The following is an 18,926-nucleotide window of genomic DNA, read 5'->3' as shown; positions in this document are numbered from 1 at the left end:
TTATGAAATATCTTTTCAATGCCTCTCTTAAAAAGTTCTCAGTCTCAAAGATCAAAATAAAAATGACTTTCAAATTCTAACTTGTTTTTCTAGATGAAAATAACAAGATATTAATTGAAAATAAAGACAGACTCATAAAATGTTACTACTTTTTGGGTAAACTACTTTGAATTTTTTAAAAGAACAATAAAATATTTGAAACTTACAGGAAATCCTTTAGTGATAGGAATTTCTATATTAAAGATGAGAATTCGGGCTCTGAAACGAGTACAAGCTTTAATGGGTTCTTTGGGGCCACAAAATATGCAGCCAACACTGTAACAACAAAAATAAGTAAATGAGGACGGATAGTTGGAGGACAAATAAATTTACATCCAACAGGAGTACTTCTAAAAACATTTATTAAAAAAACTAGAACAATTAAGTAGGAACTTTTCCAAAATACTCTCTTCAAGGTTAAAACATGACTTTATGCATTACAGTTTTTCCATCAACATGCAGAGTTTGTACAGGGACAGGTACTGATTCCAATTTTAAGTAACATTTGCTAATACTGTAAATGTCTATTTTTGGCCAAAATTCAAAATTCAGAATTGAGCTGATAGATTGCAAAATCTATGTGTTTTTATGTCCTTTATTCCAAAGTGATAGTTACTTAAACTTATTTTCTTACTCACTTGATTTTGATGATATCCATCCCAACCAAAGTCAGACTAACATGATCGCCTGCTGCTGCCCAATCAACAGGTTCATCATGCAGTGTGATTCCTGGAAATGAGTAAGAACCAAAGCATACAGTGAAACACCTCAACACTGAACCATAACAACCAAAAGAGTTTGGCTGGTTTGTGCTTCATCAGTCACTACTCATCATTTTCAATATGAATGGACTGAGAGTGAGAAATATAACTGTGAGCGTTGAGGAAAACACACTTCCTCTAGACTTGACTCTTCTATAACACCACCCTAATCATAAAGTGACTTGTATTTGCCCATAAAAGGCTGTCTTCTGCTTATTTAACCAAGATTTTTAAATTAATTTACACAATGAAGTCATTAAACAGGTCCCATTCCATTATTTTTGTTATATTAATAGAGGAAGGTATAATAAAAAGTTCAAATTATTCCTAAAGACATAAAAAAAGATAGGACTGGTGGAGATGCCTAGTAGTATTTTAATCTCTTGAGCTTTGCTTATAATTAGATAACCACCCAAACATAACATGTGTTCTCTAAATAATTCATGGGGCAAAGTGCTCAGTCATAACTTCAAATGGTCCTCTCAGAGGTCCCTTAACTGCATCTGGCTCAAGGAGAACTTCTTCCCAGAATCTGCATATTGATCACTGCTTATATGAAGAGAAAGATATTAAGGAAATAGTGTTAAGAAAAGTTAATTTTAAAAAGATCCCTAGTGTTACTCTATACCTAGAAATAGACACCTATTTATCTAGACACAATCCTGCCCTGGAGAGCAGTTCCAGAGGACAATACTCAGCAATCTTAGTCAAATGCTTTTAAAGATACTCCATACTTTCTTTCTGCCTTTATGGGTTAAGTTTATTGGTAAAGTTCCTTTCCACTGGAACCTGAGTCTTCTGATGAAGAGAATGTATAGGCCAATGACTGTGCAATAGTTTTGGACTGACATAATTTTAATGAACTACAATTTCCATATTTCCTTCTGAAATGTATATTATTTCCCATGCAGCATATTTCTAAGGAACAATTTCTGATTTGGGGGAGATAACCTACAGTTTTGGTGCAGAATTTCATACATGCATCAGCCTTAATCTGAAAAGAGGGATTCTTGACTCCAAATATGTTAGCAATTATGGTATTAAGGAATATTTGTCAGATATCAAGTAATTAAGTTTAATTTATAAAATGTAAATTAAAAATGATCATATCTGACATTTGCTTTGAAGTTTAAGATTAAAACTAGAAGGTAGCTATTCACATACAATAGCTATGTATATAAGTGTGTTTTGATGTCCTTTATCCAGGGACTGCCTTTGGCTTAAGATTTTGAAAAGCTTTCATGTTACAAGTTCAATGAACACTATAAAAATTTCCAAAGAGAATCATATCATCTGTTTTTCCTTCCCCCAATCATGCTAGACTACTCCATATTTGTCTTCCAAGGACTTTTCTCATTGGCCAGATATTACAAAAAGAAATTGTTTTATAACATTCCATATACTTGATATTTTAATGAAATAAAAAGGTGATATGGGGTTGCTATTTTAGTCAAGTCTCCCTTTTGGGACACTACCAATTAGAAAGCCACAGTAGCACTCAAGTATTCAACAAAAAGGGTGTGTTGAACAGTCAAGCAAAACAAGCAAAAGCAGCCCTGTCAGAAATTGAGGGCTGAGAACCTCCCACTTGTTACAAGAGAGGCTCCGAAGGAGTAGGCGTTTCTACCCGGTACTTCTGATGGGGTTTCTCTTTAAGAATCACTGATTCTAGGTAATGCTTGGAGTTTTTCTGTGGGAAAGGGACAGAGAAGAAAAGTAAAGACTATAGGACTTTCATTGGTCACCAAATAAAGATTTTAGCAGTAACAAGAGGGTCCATCCCAAGGTCTGTGATAATTTTGGAATCATGGTCTTAATTCATGACTGCTGATTATTAAAATACATATACGTATGTATATTTATACATATTATTCTCACAACAGCTCATTAACACAGGTAGAAATTAGTATTTCAGAAATATTGCAGTTCTTGATCACTTTTTTAAAAAATGAAAGAAATGAGCTGCACTTAAAATTAATAGATCTGGTTTGGGATTATGGCTCAGTGGTAGAACGCTTGCCTCACATGTGCAAGGTCCTGGGTTCGATCCCCAGCACCATATATAAATAAATAAAGTTATTAAATAAAATTAACAGATCTATGGAAAGTGACACTTTTTAAAGTGCATATTACTTTTAATCTAAATAGAAATTTCATGATCCCTAGTAGGCATAAAAAAAAGGTTAAGTAGAAATAACATTTGCTTTCATTCCCTTATTCATCTTTAAATATAGTTTAAACATGCTACCTAAACACACTCATTAATTTCTTCTAATAAGCAAGATATCTGCTTTTAAAGTGAGCAATTTAAGCAAAATATATATATTCAAATTTATAAACTAGTCAGTTGCAACACTGGATGTAAACTATAAATTAAGAATAATGAAGGAAAATTTTAACATGCCAAACAGGTTTTACTTCCTTCAGCTTCAAATTGTTACTAATAATACTATTTCATAGCATAAGACACTTCTTCAGATTTAACTGATGTCATATTAAGATAAATCCAGAACTATAAACTATTAGACCAAATTAGGAAAAGAATAACATGTATGCATGTAAAGCTAAAGAATAAGACGACAGAAACAGTTATAAACCATCATGGAAAAACAGATTCCTTTGGCAATTTAAACTAGCTTTATTAATTTTTTTCAGCATTAGGATTTTCTACATTTGTATCTTACTTAGGTCTTGCATATGTATATATTATATAACTTATTGATATAAGTTATTATATAACTTGTTCTGTAATAAACATTTCAAAATGACAGACTATTTGCTTTGCCACTGACAAATTAGTGTCAAGTTACACTTAGATTTAATTTTTTCTACAGAGTATGATCTTATAAATTTATCAGTCAGGTGTTACACATCTGGTTCAATCCTAACCAAACTTCTTGAATCACTGTCAAAAACAGAATGCTACCACATTTAGAATGCTATATGTACATATATACACACAGTCACAACAGAAAAAAATCGTTTATTGTTTTCACATCTAAATCTTCAACAGTTAGTATCATTTTGACAGTCAGTTACAATTTCAGTAAGAGGTTAAACCTAAACTACTTTTAAAAAAATTTGCTATCTCAAGGCTTGATTAGCAAAAGCAGCCTGCAGATGAATACCTTTTGCAGTACAAGTTTCATTAGGAGGCATTGCTAGTAGTCGGTCACCAGTCTGAATATAACCAGCTTCAATTTTACCAGTAACACAAAATCCAGATCCTTGATCTGCAAAATATGCAAAAATCTTACATAGCAGGTTTCTAATAATTAGTATTATAGTATTTAGTCCCTCGTAGTTTCATAAAACTAGTAGTTCAATGGCTACTTAATTAATGGTCCCTTCAGAATTTTAAACATCTCTACTAAATACAGGTATACACATTCTATTTTTTCTTGCAAATAAAAATATTCACATTACAAAAAAGTAGAGGTGCGTTTCTTTCTCAAATATTTGAGTGGTACCAGGCATTATGCCAAGCTTGGGACAAAGAGATGAATGAAAACATAAGACCTCACCTGTAAGAAATTTACACTAGTGAAATAAAAGACAAAAACAAGTACATTGAACTAAGACACAAATGCTATTTAAAATAAAAAGGTAAATCACAAACAATGCATGATAGCATACTGCAAGTGTAGCTCAGTGGTAGAGTGTGCTTGCCTAGCATGCATTGGCCCATAATTCAATCCCCAGTATCACACACAGACACACACATACAAATTCATGATGGGGAGAACATACACTTTACCTGTGCATTTTGAAGAAGCAGGAATAGAGTTTACCAGGCACCTTGTGTGTATGAATTGAGGGAAAAATGAAAACACTTGCTGACCCAGGAAACTGAATGTGCAAAGCCAAAACCAAACACGGGATTTGCTAAAAGCCACATGTATTGTTTGTAAGGGGTATACATATGAAATAATGAAGAAGAGGCAAAACATGAGACAAGGGAGAAATCATAAAGGAGCCTCATAAGTGACATTTAGGGTTTGAATTTCATTCCTGCAGTTAAGTAATGTAAATCCAATAAGGAATTATGAACAGAAAAGTCACATAATGGTATTCTGGGGTCAGAAAGGAGGCTGATGGAAATGTACACACTGACTATAGAAAGGGAATACAACCAAGAATTTGAGAATAAATAACAACAAGATTAGAGTGATAAAGAAAGTAAAGAATAATGGAGAAATGTGAGGATATGACATATTACCTAGGATACAGGAAATTAAGGCACAAGATCTATTTTAGCTTTGCAAATTTGAAGTGTCTATGGGATAAGGGTGGCAAAGTTGCATTCCAAGGAGCACTAATTACACCTTGATCCGTAAAAATGATAATTCCAACTGCACACTCCTCGGGAGATGTCCAGCCACAAGTGTGTGCAGATAAAAGAACAGGTTTGGACAACTGAGAAAGCTTCAAGATGCAGGCAAGAGAGGAACTTATAGTCATCAGTTCTTGGAATACCTGGGCAGAGTAAAAGAAGAGGACTGAGGCAACAGGACACCATTTCAGACTCAGAGAATGAGTAGCACACAGAGAGGCTAAAGAGGGGTCAGAGAATATACAGGTTAGCAAAAGAAAGCACGTCACAGACACCAATGAAGAAAAGTTTCAAGGAAGATATGGTTAGCAGCATTAGAAGTAATGCCACATTCAAATAAGATAGTAACGAAAGTGTGTACTGACTTTGGCAACCAAGAGGTCACCTGGTGACCTCAGCCAAAATACCCTGAGGAGAGCAGTGCATGCAAAAGCCAGTAAGCAACCTGAAGATAAATCAGCACGGTGGTGCATGCTGTAATCCCAGTGGCTTGGGAGGCTAAGGCAGGAAGATTGCAAGCTGAAAGCCAGCCTCAGCAATGGCAAGGTGCTGAGCAATTCAGTGAGACCCTACCTCTAAATAAAATCCAAAATAGGCTGGGGAGATGGCTCAGTGGTCAAGTGCCCCTGAGTTCAATCCCCAACACCAAAAAAAAAAGAAAGAAAGAAAAGAATATAGAGTCAGCAAAGATTAACTACCTGTTGTATTGTTAAGAGACAGTGAGCATTTTGGAAACCATTGCCTTATTTCGTCTACTATTATGGCACTAGAAGCTGATAATGATATATTTCAATTTCATTGATTTTTTTCACTCATTTTTTTATTCACTTATTAAACATGTATGGTACGTGAAGTACTGAGCTGGGTCATGCAGGTACAAATGCTCCTTGCCCTAAAGGAGTTCATAGTCTATGTGAAATAAGCAGCACAGAAACAACTGTAATATTGTTTTTAAAATGCAGGGTTACAAGCTGGGGTTGTGGCTCAGCAGTAGAATGCTCACCTAGTACGTGCAAGGTGCTGGGTTCGATTCTCAGCACCACATAAAAAATGAATAAATAAGGAATGTCATGGGATTTTGATTGGAATTGCATTATATCTGTATAGTACTTTTGGTGGTGGTCATTTTGACAACATTAATTCTGCCTATCCAAGAACAAGGGAGATCTTTCCATCTTCTAAGGTCATCTTTAATTTCTTTCTTTAGCATTCTGTGGTTTTCACTGTAGAGGTCTTTCACCTCTTTCATTAAGTTGATTCCCAAGGTTTTGTTTTGTTTTGTTTTTTGAGTTTTTTTTTTTTTTGATGCTATTATAAATGGGGTAGTTTTCCTTGTTTCTCTTTCAGAAGAAAACTGGGAATGAAACCACCATTTGACCCAGCTATCCCACTCCTTGGTCTATACTCAACAGACTTAAAAACAGCATACTATAGGGACACAGCCACAACAATGTTTATAACAGCATCATTCACAATAGTTAAACTGTGGAAATAACCTAGATAACCTTCAGTAGATGAATGGATAAAGAAAATGTGGTATATATACACATTGGGATATTATTCAGCATTAAAAGAAAATAAAATCATGGCATTTGCAGGTAAATGGATGGAGCTAAAGAATATAATGCTAAGTGAAATTAGCCAATCGCAAAAAAATAAATGCCAAATGATTTATCTGATTTAAGGATGCTGATCCATAATATGCTGTGGGGGACAGGAGGATGGGAGAATTAGATGAACTCTAGATAGGGCAAAGGGGAAAGGGGGAGGGATATAAAGGGAAGGGGGATGGGGGTAGGAAAGACAGTGGAATGCGATGGATATCATTACCCTAAGTACATGTATGAAGACATGAAGGATGTGACTCTACTTTGCGTACAACCAGAGATATGAAAAATAGTGCTCTGTATGTATAATATGAATTGTAATGCATTCTGTTGTCATATATAACAAATTAAAATAAAAATTAAAAAATGATATAAAAACTGAATAAATAAAATGAAGATATTGTGTTCAACTACAACTAAAAAAGTTTATTTAAAAAGTACATTTTACAATGAAATATTACTCAGCCTTAAGATGAATGAAATTATGGCATTTGCAGGTGAATAGATGCAACTACAGAATATCATGCTAAGTGAAATAAGCCAATCTCACAAACTAAAGGTGAAATGTTTTCTCTGATAAGCAGATGCTGATCCACAGTGGGAGTGGTGGGAAGTAGGAAAGAATGAAGGAACTTTGGATTGTGCAACGGAGAGTCAGGGGAGGGGTGGGGCTGTGGGGATGGGAAGGACGGTAGAATGAGACAGACATTAATACCCTATATACATGAATGATTACACCACCAGTGTGACTCTGCACCACATACAGCCAGAGGAATGAGAAGTTGTGCTCCATTTGTGTACAATGTGTCAAAATGCATTCTGCTGTCATGTGTAACTAATTAGAACAAAGTAAAAAAATGAAAAGAAAAAAAAGGTGGGGCCTTTAAAGAAATGATTAACATCTGGGGAATACCATCCTTGTGAATGGATTGAGGCTGTTTTTCTGGGAGTCAGCACTGGAGTAAGTTAGTAATCAATTCTGATGAGTTCAGCTTTTTCTACTCTCATTTTATCTCTCTTTCATGTGCTCTTTGATACCTTTCAGCCTTTCACAGATTCAAAAAGACCCTCACCAGAGGCACCTCCTCAATAACCTCAACTTCCAGAGCCAAAACCAAGCAAACAAGCAAACTTGCATAGTTTATGATTTATTAAGTCAGTGGCATTCTGTTAGCATAAAATGTATTGAAGAACCAACTGATTGTGTGTGTATATGTGTGTGTGCATGTGCACGCACACATTTTTTTGATGTGTCTGTATCAAAGTTTTTGGTCCATTTCATAATTGAGCTGTTTGTGTTTTTATCATTGAATTTTAAAAAATTCTATGTATGCTTTGGATAACAATCCCTTATATGGTATTTTGCAAACATCTTCTCTAATCTATGGCTTATCTTAAAAAAAAAATTCAGTGTTAGAGGGTACAGAGAAAATAAGAGATACCTTGGGTAAGTGTGTGGGTAAGCATGCCAGTTATAAATCTATTGATGCTCAGTTCCAAATCCATTCTTAACTGTCTGATCTGTGATCATGGAAATCTGGGGGCAAATGACATCTTTTCAGTATTGATTATTCTTGTGTGTGTGTGTGTGTGTGTGTGTGTGTGTGTGATGTTTATTACCACTTTATACTTTTCTAGACAAGATTGTGTGTGTGTGTGTGTGTGTGTGTGTGTGTGTGTGTATAACTAGATATATTCTTAGGCATTCAATACAATACCTTCTCCCAGCAAAGTATGAACCTCTTCTGACTTTACTCTCCCTAGGATGCTATTTAGGGTTTCTTTATATCTTATGGTTATTCTTTTATCATAATTAGTAATTCTCTATGGTAAGTCTCACTTAATATATGCGTAGTATCTATCTCCTAGCTGTTCCTAGGCTGTTACAGATGGGAAGAAAATGGGCAAGTAAAAAAACACCAAAATATGGAAAACACTGGTAGAGGAAGTGGCAATAAAGATCCCAGGTTGTCAAGAAATAGTGAAAAATCTAGTTTGGTTGAAAGACACAGAAACTAAAAGGATCTAATTGGAGAAGGTTACAAGGTTAGAAAGATAAAGAATAAGGTTTTCTTAAGTCTAACAGGTACATAAGAATAATATGGGAAATGGTGAGTAAACTGAAGGTCTTTCTAGGCAGAGGAGCTCAGTAACTAGAACCGTGCATTTAAGATTAATTTTACACTGATCCTTATATTGGAATGGGGAAGGAAGAACCTGGAGAATGTACAATGACTTAGTCCAGGGAAGGAGGACAAAAGAGAATGGAAAGGAAGGGGCCACAAAGAAGCAGCCCTGCAGAGGTATCACTTACCTTTGAAAACATCTGACACACATAATCTAAAAGGCTTGTCAATAGATCGCTGAGGAGGCTTGAAGGAATCTGAGAGAAATGACAAAAAACAAAGTTTAATTTAAAATGTGGGACTGTGGATGTTGCTCAATGGTAGAGTTCATGCTCAGCATACACAAAGCTCTCAGTTTGATCCCCAGCGCCACAGTTTTTTAAAAGAAAAGCAATTTTTTTGTTGTTGTTTTAAACTGAACAATTTTGTATATATTAATTAACTAATTAATTTAACAGTAGAATGCATTTTGACATACAGTACACAAATGGAGCACAACTTCTCATTCCTCTATGGATGTACATAGTTCAGAGTTACTCCACTAGTGTAATCATACATGTATATAGGGTAATTATGTCTGACTCTTTCTGATTTTTTTTTTACTCCAATGAATCCATTATAGTCCACTTCTACTAGAAAATAATTATACTTCACAAATAGTAATAGCAAATGACTCTCACTCATATAACACTTTTATAAAATGTATTCACATGTGTTATCACATTTAATTATAAGAATAGTTGTGACAGGCAGAGCAGGCACTAGTCTCATTAAGGAAGTTGAGGAAAACTGTATTAGAGTTCAACAGTAACGTACAATCTCAAAACTAGTCACCTCATTCGTCTGACCACAAATTCTATGCTTTTTCATACATATTACTGTCTCCTATAAGAACTCTAAATAATAATTAATGTCAAGTTTAAAATTCATTGAAAGTAGAATGGCAGTTTACTTACCAATTTGCTCTAACAAGCACAGTCCTTTATACCATTTGGTGAGTTCACTTGACTGAGATCTTGTAATTAGATTTTCACCACTGAGACCACTTGTAGGGATAAAGGCTACATCACTCTCCTATTAAAAAGATTAAATGTATGAAGTTTAATATGTAACAGTATGTTTAAAAAAATTAAGAGTCACCATTACCATAACTGCACCAAGTTTGTAAAAGCAACAATGTATTTTTTTTAAAGGTAATAGAAACCATAGAACTTGAGGTTATCTGATCCAATAGTTTTCAACTTTTTTGATTTTGTGCAAAACACAAATTTATTCCATAACTGTCAAGCATTTTCACCTGGTCAAACAGGCTAGAGAAATTGTTCTATACCAACATTGTTCTGTGACCTCCTTAAACCTTATACTATCATAATAAGTGGGGAGAAATTCTTTTACTTATATAAAATCCAAGTCAATTATTCAACATATGCAATTTTTAAGGTGAAGTAACCCAAAGAATATATTACATATATGGTACCAGGAGGAAATAAAATACAAAAAAAAATTATTAAAAAAACCAAGAATATGAAAGTTTTAGGTTTGTTCTCATGATTTCTAGAAATTATTAGCCAAATGAATCTAAAATTATCATACCTTAAAACCTGCTTGCTTAAGAAAGTGTCCGAGTTTTCCAGTTATCTCTTGAAACCTTTCTTGTTGCCAATTAACCTGATAAAGATCCGATTTATTTTTAGAATTATCCTTCAGAACATGATAAAGAAAATTTAAATTTCTGCAATAAAATATAATCAAGACTATATAAAACATAAATATAAAATCTACTAAGTATGAAATCTATTAAAACTCAAAATATAAGTATTACCACTAACATAACCTAAAATTAATTTTTCCAGAAATAAAAAAATCTATAAACAATATTTCTAGATTTCTTTTTTTTTCCCCAGTACCAAGCACTGAACCCAGGACCTTGTGCAGGCTAGGCAAGCACACTACCACAGAGCTATATCTTCAGTGATAGACTTTTTTTTTAATGGACCAGTCCAGGAAGGCTGCAACTTTACTTATTTTTCCATAGTTTTTATTGGTGCATTATAGTTGTACATATGGTGGCATTTGTTGTCATATATTCATACATGCACACAATATAACAATATATTTTGGCAAGTATTAGCCATAGAATTTTTTACATAGACTAAATGTATTTCAAATTTACAGGGAAAAAGTGAACAATTTATTAAATTATTGGAAATCTTCAAAACTACAGGCCTATTTAGATAAATCACTTCATGAAAACAGACTAGAATAAAGCTATAAAAAATACCCTTTTATTTAATGGTTATTAATTACTTGCAAATATGATGCAAAGAGTAATATACTATAACCCAATATAAGAATCTTACCTAAAAAAAATGGGTGAATATACAAAATGATTTCATACTTTCTGCTACAATAAATGCATATTATTTTATAATTAAAAATAGTTTTTAGGTTTCAAAAATATATTTTAAAAATATGAAGACATTCTTCCTTAAACATTATTAACATCTCATTTATTTCATCTCAGGAAAATGTTTTTATCTTGAAAAATATAGCAACTTGGTTAGTGAAATGTGCACTAGTCACACCTGAAATCATCTATATGGGCAGAATATTATCTTATCTAGCATCTAAACAAATTCTCACAAAGGCTACAGGTACCTGATCCATTTTATTGACAGCAACTGCAAGCTGTGTTACTCCGAGAGATCGAACCAAAAGGCCATGTTCTCGTGTTTGTCCTCCAGTCTCAAATCCAGCTTCAAATTCTCCTCTACTAGCGTCTACAACCAATACCGCTACATCTGCCTAAAGAACAGAAAACAATCAATAAAAATAATTCCATACTACCTTAATTCAAAAGTCAAATTATCCAATTAACTGGTCAGATTTTAAAGACAGACCCTAACTGGACCCCAACCTGACACCACACAGCACAACAAATGAAATAAAGAATTCCACAAATGGATTAAAATATTTTAAAAAGTACTAGCACGTACCCACATGATACAAGAAACAGTGATATAAAGAACAAGAACTTCCATAATTGATTACCTCACCTTTAGGCAGAAGGGAAAAAACATAAACAAAATGAAAATATAGTAAACAGGGAAAGATTCCCAACATTTAAAGTAAAAACTATAATCCTAATGTAGAATCTTCATCAAAAAAAAAGACACACCACCTTAGAAAACTAGTGAAAATACAAGCAAGCAATCTGTTAAAGAAATACAAATAGCCAACAAACAAAAAATTCAAAATCACTAGAACTAAAAAAGAGAGAAAATAAAAAGAAATTTAAAATACACGGATAAATTCCCCCAACCCTACATTCTGTTTTTACAAGTCTCGACGTTAAAGATTTAAGACTAAATTATTCACATTAGGTTAAGGTGCTGCAAAATGGGCATGCTCACATGCTGCTGTGGACTCTCTTACACTTTTCTGGAGAGCATTTCCACATGCTCACATGCTGCTGTGACTACCTTTCTGGAGAACATTTCCACAGCAAGTAAAAATTAAATATATTTCATGTCCATGAATTTATCCTAGATAAATAACTATGAATCTACAAAGATATACATCAGAGTATTGTTTACAATGATGAAAAATTATCAATGAAGGAAAATAACATTCATCCCCAATGACTGCTGAAAAAGAATTTAGTGTAACAAAATTTTATAACCTTTGTGGATCATTTTGTGAATCAGAAAGACAGTTCTCCTTTCATACTCAAATTACACAAAAAAAAAAAAAGAAAGAAAAAAGCTAACATTAGGGTAGCTGATTTTCTTTGTTAGTCTAAGTGAAACTACCTTTGTAGGTTCCCATTATTTTGTGTTGATGGTTCTTTATTGCATGTGGTGGATACAGACAGAAAAAATTTACAAGAAACAGTTTATATAACCATAGATGTCCCTCGATTTTCATTCTTATCATTTATTTGTCATTGTACTATTCGGACGTTTTTTAAAGAACATTCACTTTCCCTTTCACAATTTTGCTTTGAGTGCCCGATGGTTCTCATGAAATCTACCTGCTTCTCGACAATCCAGCATACAATGATTAAATGTCACCATATTCCTTTGGCTAGTTATCTCAGATTGATCATCATTTTCTTGCAAGGGTTCTCTGACATTACACCCACGTCATTGAGTGTTGCTTTGCGTCAGAAATAGTGTTTCTCTTTGTTGCTTCCTCAATGAAAGTATGTTTGTGCTGTCCAGTTCTTAAGGAATTTCAGATATATTTACATCCAATTCTCACCATAATGGGAAATGAAATGGACATAAATACTATCAAATACTATGCTCTTAAACAGAACTTTATGATTTAAATTAAAAGTATCAGAAATGATGGTGGAATGTGATCGTTATTATTATTATTATCCAAAGTACATCTATGAAGACACGAATTTGGGTGAATATACTTTGTATACAACCAGAGATATGAAAAATTGTGCTCTGTATGTGTAATAAAAATTGTAATGCATTCCACTGTCATATATAAATAAAAAAATAAAAAGCATCATCCACATGCTTTGTTTGCTGTGGCATTTACACTACTACTTTTTTTTCCCCTTACTCTTGTCCAAATACTCCTTCTGCTTTACTTCTCCTATTAAGTGTAGTATTCATTTCTAATCCTTTATGACTTCTAATGCTGAACTCTATCTTATTCAATGAGATCCAGTTCTTATGATCAAAGATTCTTAGTTAAGAGTACAAATTAGGCTGGGGATAGTAGTGCATGCCTGTCATCCCTTGAGAGGCAGAGGCAGGAAGATTGCAAGTTCAAAGTTAGCCTCAGCAATTTAGCGAGACCCTCTCTCAAAACAAAAATAAAAAAGGGCCATGGGTATGCTCAGGTGTTAAGGGCCCATAGATTTAATCTTCAGTTAAAAAAAAAAGAAAGAAAGAAAGAAAGAGTAGGAATTGGAGCAATCAATTTAAAACAGGCTATTTTAACTCATACTTTAAGTCACTAACATGTTTCACGTCTCAGTAAAGTTGTCTAGTCACAGAAAACAAGGAGTAAACATAGACTCCATCTCCAAGCTTATAAATCCTAGGATTGATAATTATAAATTTTTTTCTCATCAAGTTTTGTTAATAACTGTAAATTTTACCTTCTTAGGTTAAAATCTGAAATTCACTGAAATGCCATTAATAATACACCTGATGCTATAAGTGCTTTATCTAATCCCTAAAAAATGCTGGGCAAAATTCTCTATTAATATATTCTCAGTGCTCTTGTCTTTTGGGAGCTCAAAGCCTATGTATTTGGAATATAACAGAATGTAATGAAATTCAATTACTGTCTCTAAAATACTGTCCCACCCTTATTCCATAAGGAGTTTAGAATAATGATCTTCATAATTCTGGATACTCAAGTTCTAGAATTCCAACACATTGCTGCTTTTTCTGGGGTTTACCTCTCCCATGAAAGTATCAAAATGTGCTTTGCCATCATCATATCCCCACACTGCTTTCCATAGGGTTTAGCACATAGAAAGTATTCAATAAGTATTGAAAAATACATGTGTGTGTATGCGTACGCACACATACACACACAGACAAATATGTAAAAGAAAAGAAATTAAAATTATATTGTATCCCTTGGTAAAGATAAAACTCACAAGTATATTAAGGGGTATTAAAATGGGGAAAATACATCCCTCATAGAGTTCTTGTAAGTATTATACTGAATGCATCTGAACACATAGCACATTATCTACCCATATTAGGTACTAAATCATTTCAATCTTTTATAACATTCAGTCCATAAATCTCAAATTAATATTCTAAAATTCTATATTAAATTTCTTAAAAAGAATCAAATAATTTCTCATTTATTTTCAAATACATATATATATGTGTGTGTATATATATATATATATATACACACACACACATACATATATATACATATAAATAAAAATTTGTGATCCTCCTGCCTTGGTCTCCCAAGTTCTGAGATTATAGCCACGTATATTTTAATTTATTCATATAATACCGTTTTTAGGTTGGTAATGCTCATAAGCATTTCCTTTCTATAAATGGAATCTTGAGTCGACTGCTTGAATTCATACTTCTTTCAATGTTACACAAATTCTGAACTCTTCATATTTTCTGATAATAATCCATTATAAAAGAGATCAATGCCCTATTGTTTAAATTACTTAAAATAATATATCTTTGACATTTTTTTTCAGTATACTTATTAAGAATAAGTGTAATAATTACAATTGGTTTCCAATCCTTATAGAAAGTAAATAAAATCTGAATTGCACTCAGTACAGGAAATAAATAGTTCCAGTGGTCACAACTGTCACACACCTGTATGACAGCTATCCATGTATTTGGGACGTTTCTGATGTTTGCCAGTCTGGTGGGAAATGGTGCTTTTAGATTTCTAATTTGCACTTTCACATTTATGAATGAATACACTCTTTAAAAATAAATAATATAATTTTTTTACAAATAAGGTAAATAAACCACTGAGTCGTAAACCCCAAGCTTTATTATTTCTGCATAAATTTGCTCCTTAAAGATACAGGACTTGAATACAGAGTAATAAAGCAGATCTTAAAATAGTCATTCTATCTTATCAACAAATAAAATGGTTTTATAAAGTTCACATAAAGAGATTTTGAAAAATCCATTCCTCAATTTTTTCAAAGTTAATTTGTTTTTTTTAGTTGTAGTTGGACACAATACCTTTATTTTATTTATTTTTATGTGGTGCTGAGGATCAAACCCAAGGCCTTGCACGTGCTAGGCGAACACTCCACCGCTGACCCAAAACCCCAGTCCCCAAAGTTAAAATTTTTAATTTTAAAATATTTTAAAAGTTAAAATCCTAGAATCGTAAACCAAGCATCAAGAAAGTTATGTATAAGCAGGGTATGGTGGCATGTGCCAGTAATCCCAACAACTTGGGAAGTAAGGCAGAAGAATCAGGAGTTGAAAGCCAACCTCAGCAATGTAGTGAAGTCCTAAGCAATTTAGTAAGACCCGGTTTCTACATAAAATATTTTCCAAGAGCTGAGGATGTGGCTCGGTGGTTAAATGCCCCTTGGTTCAATCCCTTGTACCTGCTCCCTAACCAAAAAAATGTATGTTTAATCAGTATACTATATAGAATTAACAAAATATCTGGTACCTGGGCTGCTCCTGTAATCATATTTGGAATGAAATCCTTATGGCCTGGAGCATCCATTAATGTAATAACTTTGGTTGTAGTTTCAAATTTTGTCATACCAACATCCATTGTTACTCCCCTTAAACAAAATAAAAAGATTAGAATGTACTATTATAAATAATCAGTGATATGGGTTAAATTATTTATCAATAGGCTAAATAATCTAAATGTTTAATGAAAGAAAGTTTATTAAATAGACCACAGAATTATACCCATATGGCTTTAAAATAAGGTTGTGAATGCAACAAGAGTTAAATCAAAATGATGATAAACAGTATAAATTATGAACAAAGAAAACTACACTAGGTCATTTCCAGATGGGAGAAATATATATACTAAGCATGAGAGAAGATAAAATGAAAAGCCATTATCAAAAGGCAGTGTTCCTTGTGTTTTGTTATACTTCACTAATTATAAACAAAAATTTATAAAATTTTCATTTGAAAAGTTGATCAATATGTTACATATTTAGAAAATAGGAAATGTTAAAGGATATGACATTTTTTTGAGAATTTAGAGAGATAAACAAAAATTGGCTTCATTTCTCATTTCATCCTTCTTGGAGACCAATACAGTGGCCTTTTCAGCCACAAAAATGAGAATTCAGATTAAAAAGCATAAGGAAAATCTACAAGGGCACTAAGTCATTCTAAAGCTCCAGGATTTAGAAAGGGAAATCATGTAAACAATAAATAAGGTCTGCCCCAGGATCATTGAAAATATCAAATAATAGCATTCCTTTTTACTAACAAAAGAATCCAAATAATTATAATAAACAACAGGTTCATTCTGGCAGTAAGGTAACTGTGGGTCTCTGTGGTCAAGCCCTTTGGTTTAATTTGAAACCAAAAGCCATTTGAGTTTGCCAAAGTGATACATAATTCTCTTCAATATCTTCAAATCATCTAGGAACCATAGGCACCTTCAGAATAAGTCATGAACCATCACCAACTATCCAAGTTCCTCCCTAGACTCTTTGACCTAAGTGTACTCTTCTGGCCCGGCTCTGGTCTGAATCTGTAACCTTGAGAATATGAAAATGTCACTCAGCTCAATAATTTCTGTTCTTCCACATCTGAGAACAGAGGATACAAATATTTAACATGACTGGGTAAGCAACACAGTATGTTTTTAAAATGCTATTAAGAACAGATAGGAAGTGAGATAAAACTTCTAACATGTACCTGAAAGCTTCTGCTTCCAGAACGAAAAAATATTCTAAAAATTATACCATGCTGAGCAACAGAGAACTAGCAGTAGCAAAACTATGACAGCTGAGTAGCAAACACAGTATTCAAAAAAACTAAAATTATTAATCACTATAGGCAGAGAGTAGATTATTAGCTCACTGCCAGCTCAACTTACATATTAAGTAAATTTAACAAGTCATTCTAATTTCAGTTATAGTGTTCTCAATCTCTCTTGCTATTTAACTAGATGGCATGAAAGAAACTAAAAGGCTCATGCTTTAATAATCTCCTTATTAAACAGGAAGAAATTATTTAGCTTCTAGTATCTTCCTAAAATTGGCAACTGCATAGAATACTACTTTTCTTTCTAGGGTGAAAAACAGGTTTGTGATATTATACTAAGTTTAAAAGATATCTATATGGAAAAAAAGATCACTATGATATAAATTTCTATTTATCAGAGAGCTAAGAAATACTGTGGGCTACTTTATTGAGACCTGCCTACTACAATGTAGACTAAGACCTCAAAAAAATAAACATGTAAAAGAAGTATGAAAAATTAGATATGTTCTCTAATCATATTCATATTGGGGAACATAATTCATTTAGGACTTTCACAGAACTTCACAGGTTATTAGTCATTATCTTAACATAGTTGGTATATGTGCTATTTCGTTTAACTATTAATGTATCCTTTGGGTCCCCATCCCTAATAGCCCTAATATGATTTATATAGCCACTCTAAAAAGACTTCAGAAGAAATACAATCCTGGGGCTGGGGTTGTGGCTCAGCAGTAGAGTATTTGCCTCACAAATGTGAGGTACTGAGTTCGATCCTCAGCACCACATAAAAATTAAAAAATACATATATTAAAAAAATACAGTTCTTTTGCCAGAAGTATGTGTCCATAATATCCTTCTAGAATCCCTCCAAAATTAGCATTAAGCACCAAAACAGAGACATAAGGAACAACTGGCTAGATTGTATCTGTATGGTATGATATGGTTTAATTGTGTCATTCTTCACTGTTTCATAAAAACGTAGTATACAAAGTATAAAATGAACTCAGTCTGGTATTTTTAATTCATTGGTCATTCTGAATCCAGACAAAGAGAATTTACTGCAGTTAATCCTTCCTTTTTAACCTGATGTAAGATTACAATTCTCATTCATAACTTTAATTCAATTTGATATATACTTAGAGAAATGACAATTGAAACCTCTCCTATAGAAAAATTAGCTTCGATTATCTGTCTCTTCTTTCTGTCTTAATTTGTTTTTGATAAACATTCTTTTAATCTGTTCTTGTAGAATTCAAAAGGGGAAAAAAGTAATTATGGTGAATTATAAAAATATTACCCTGATCATTAAAACTATTTCATGGTATGTTTAACATATTTAAAACATATTACACACTTAAAAGATTATCATTTCAAACTGTAAATTTTAAAATGACTACCTTTCCCTTTCTTCACCAGTCTCATCCAAGACCCATGCATATGCAAAGGAAGCCTTGCCAGCCTTTTTAGATTCTTGTTCATATTTATGCATAGTTCTTTTGTTTACATTACCCAGAAGATAAAGCATATGGCCCATCAGGGTACTTTTCCCAGCATCAACATGACCTAAGGAAAATTGATTCAGGATTAATACTTCATACATTTCCAGA

The 18,926-nt window shown here is 33.1% G+C and overlaps 1 protein-coding gene across 4 annotated transcripts in view; it reads right to left on the bottom strand.

Annotated features, from left to right (window-relative positions):
• Positions 1–18,926, bottom strand: part of Hbs1l (HBS1 like translational GTPase) — an 87,482-nt gene that overhangs the window by 10,305 nt on the left and 58,251 nt on the right. For all 4 annotated transcript variants that reach the window (XM_005329781.3, XM_040283359.2, XM_078019088.1 and 1 more), the window contains 9 exons: positions 18,717–18,882; positions 16,028–16,145; positions 11,525–11,671; positions 10,460–10,534; positions 9,823–9,940; positions 9,055–9,123; positions 3,929–4,033; positions 678–768; positions 207–315 (listed from right to left, as the gene is read on the bottom strand). In XM_005329781.3, coding sequence (XP_005329838.1) covers positions 207–315; positions 678–768; positions 3,929–4,033; positions 9,055–9,123; positions 9,823–9,940; positions 10,460–10,534; positions 11,525–11,671; positions 16,028–16,145; positions 18,717–18,882 — 998 coding nt within the window. The remainder of the gene's footprint in view (positions 1–206; positions 316–677; positions 769–3,928; positions 4,034–9,054; positions 9,124–9,822; positions 9,941–10,459; positions 10,535–11,524; positions 11,672–16,027; positions 16,146–18,716; positions 18,883–18,926) is intronic.

This window comes from Ictidomys tridecemlineatus, chromosome 8, assembly GCF_052094955.1.
Source record: "Ictidomys tridecemlineatus isolate mIctTri1 chromosome 8, mIctTri1.hap1, whole genome shotgun sequence".
NCBI classification, from domain to species: Eukaryota; Metazoa; Chordata; class Mammalia; order Rodentia; family Sciuridae; genus Ictidomys; species Ictidomys tridecemlineatus.
Note: the sequence above shows the minus strand (reverse complement) of the source record. Positions and strands in the feature narration are given on the sequence as shown.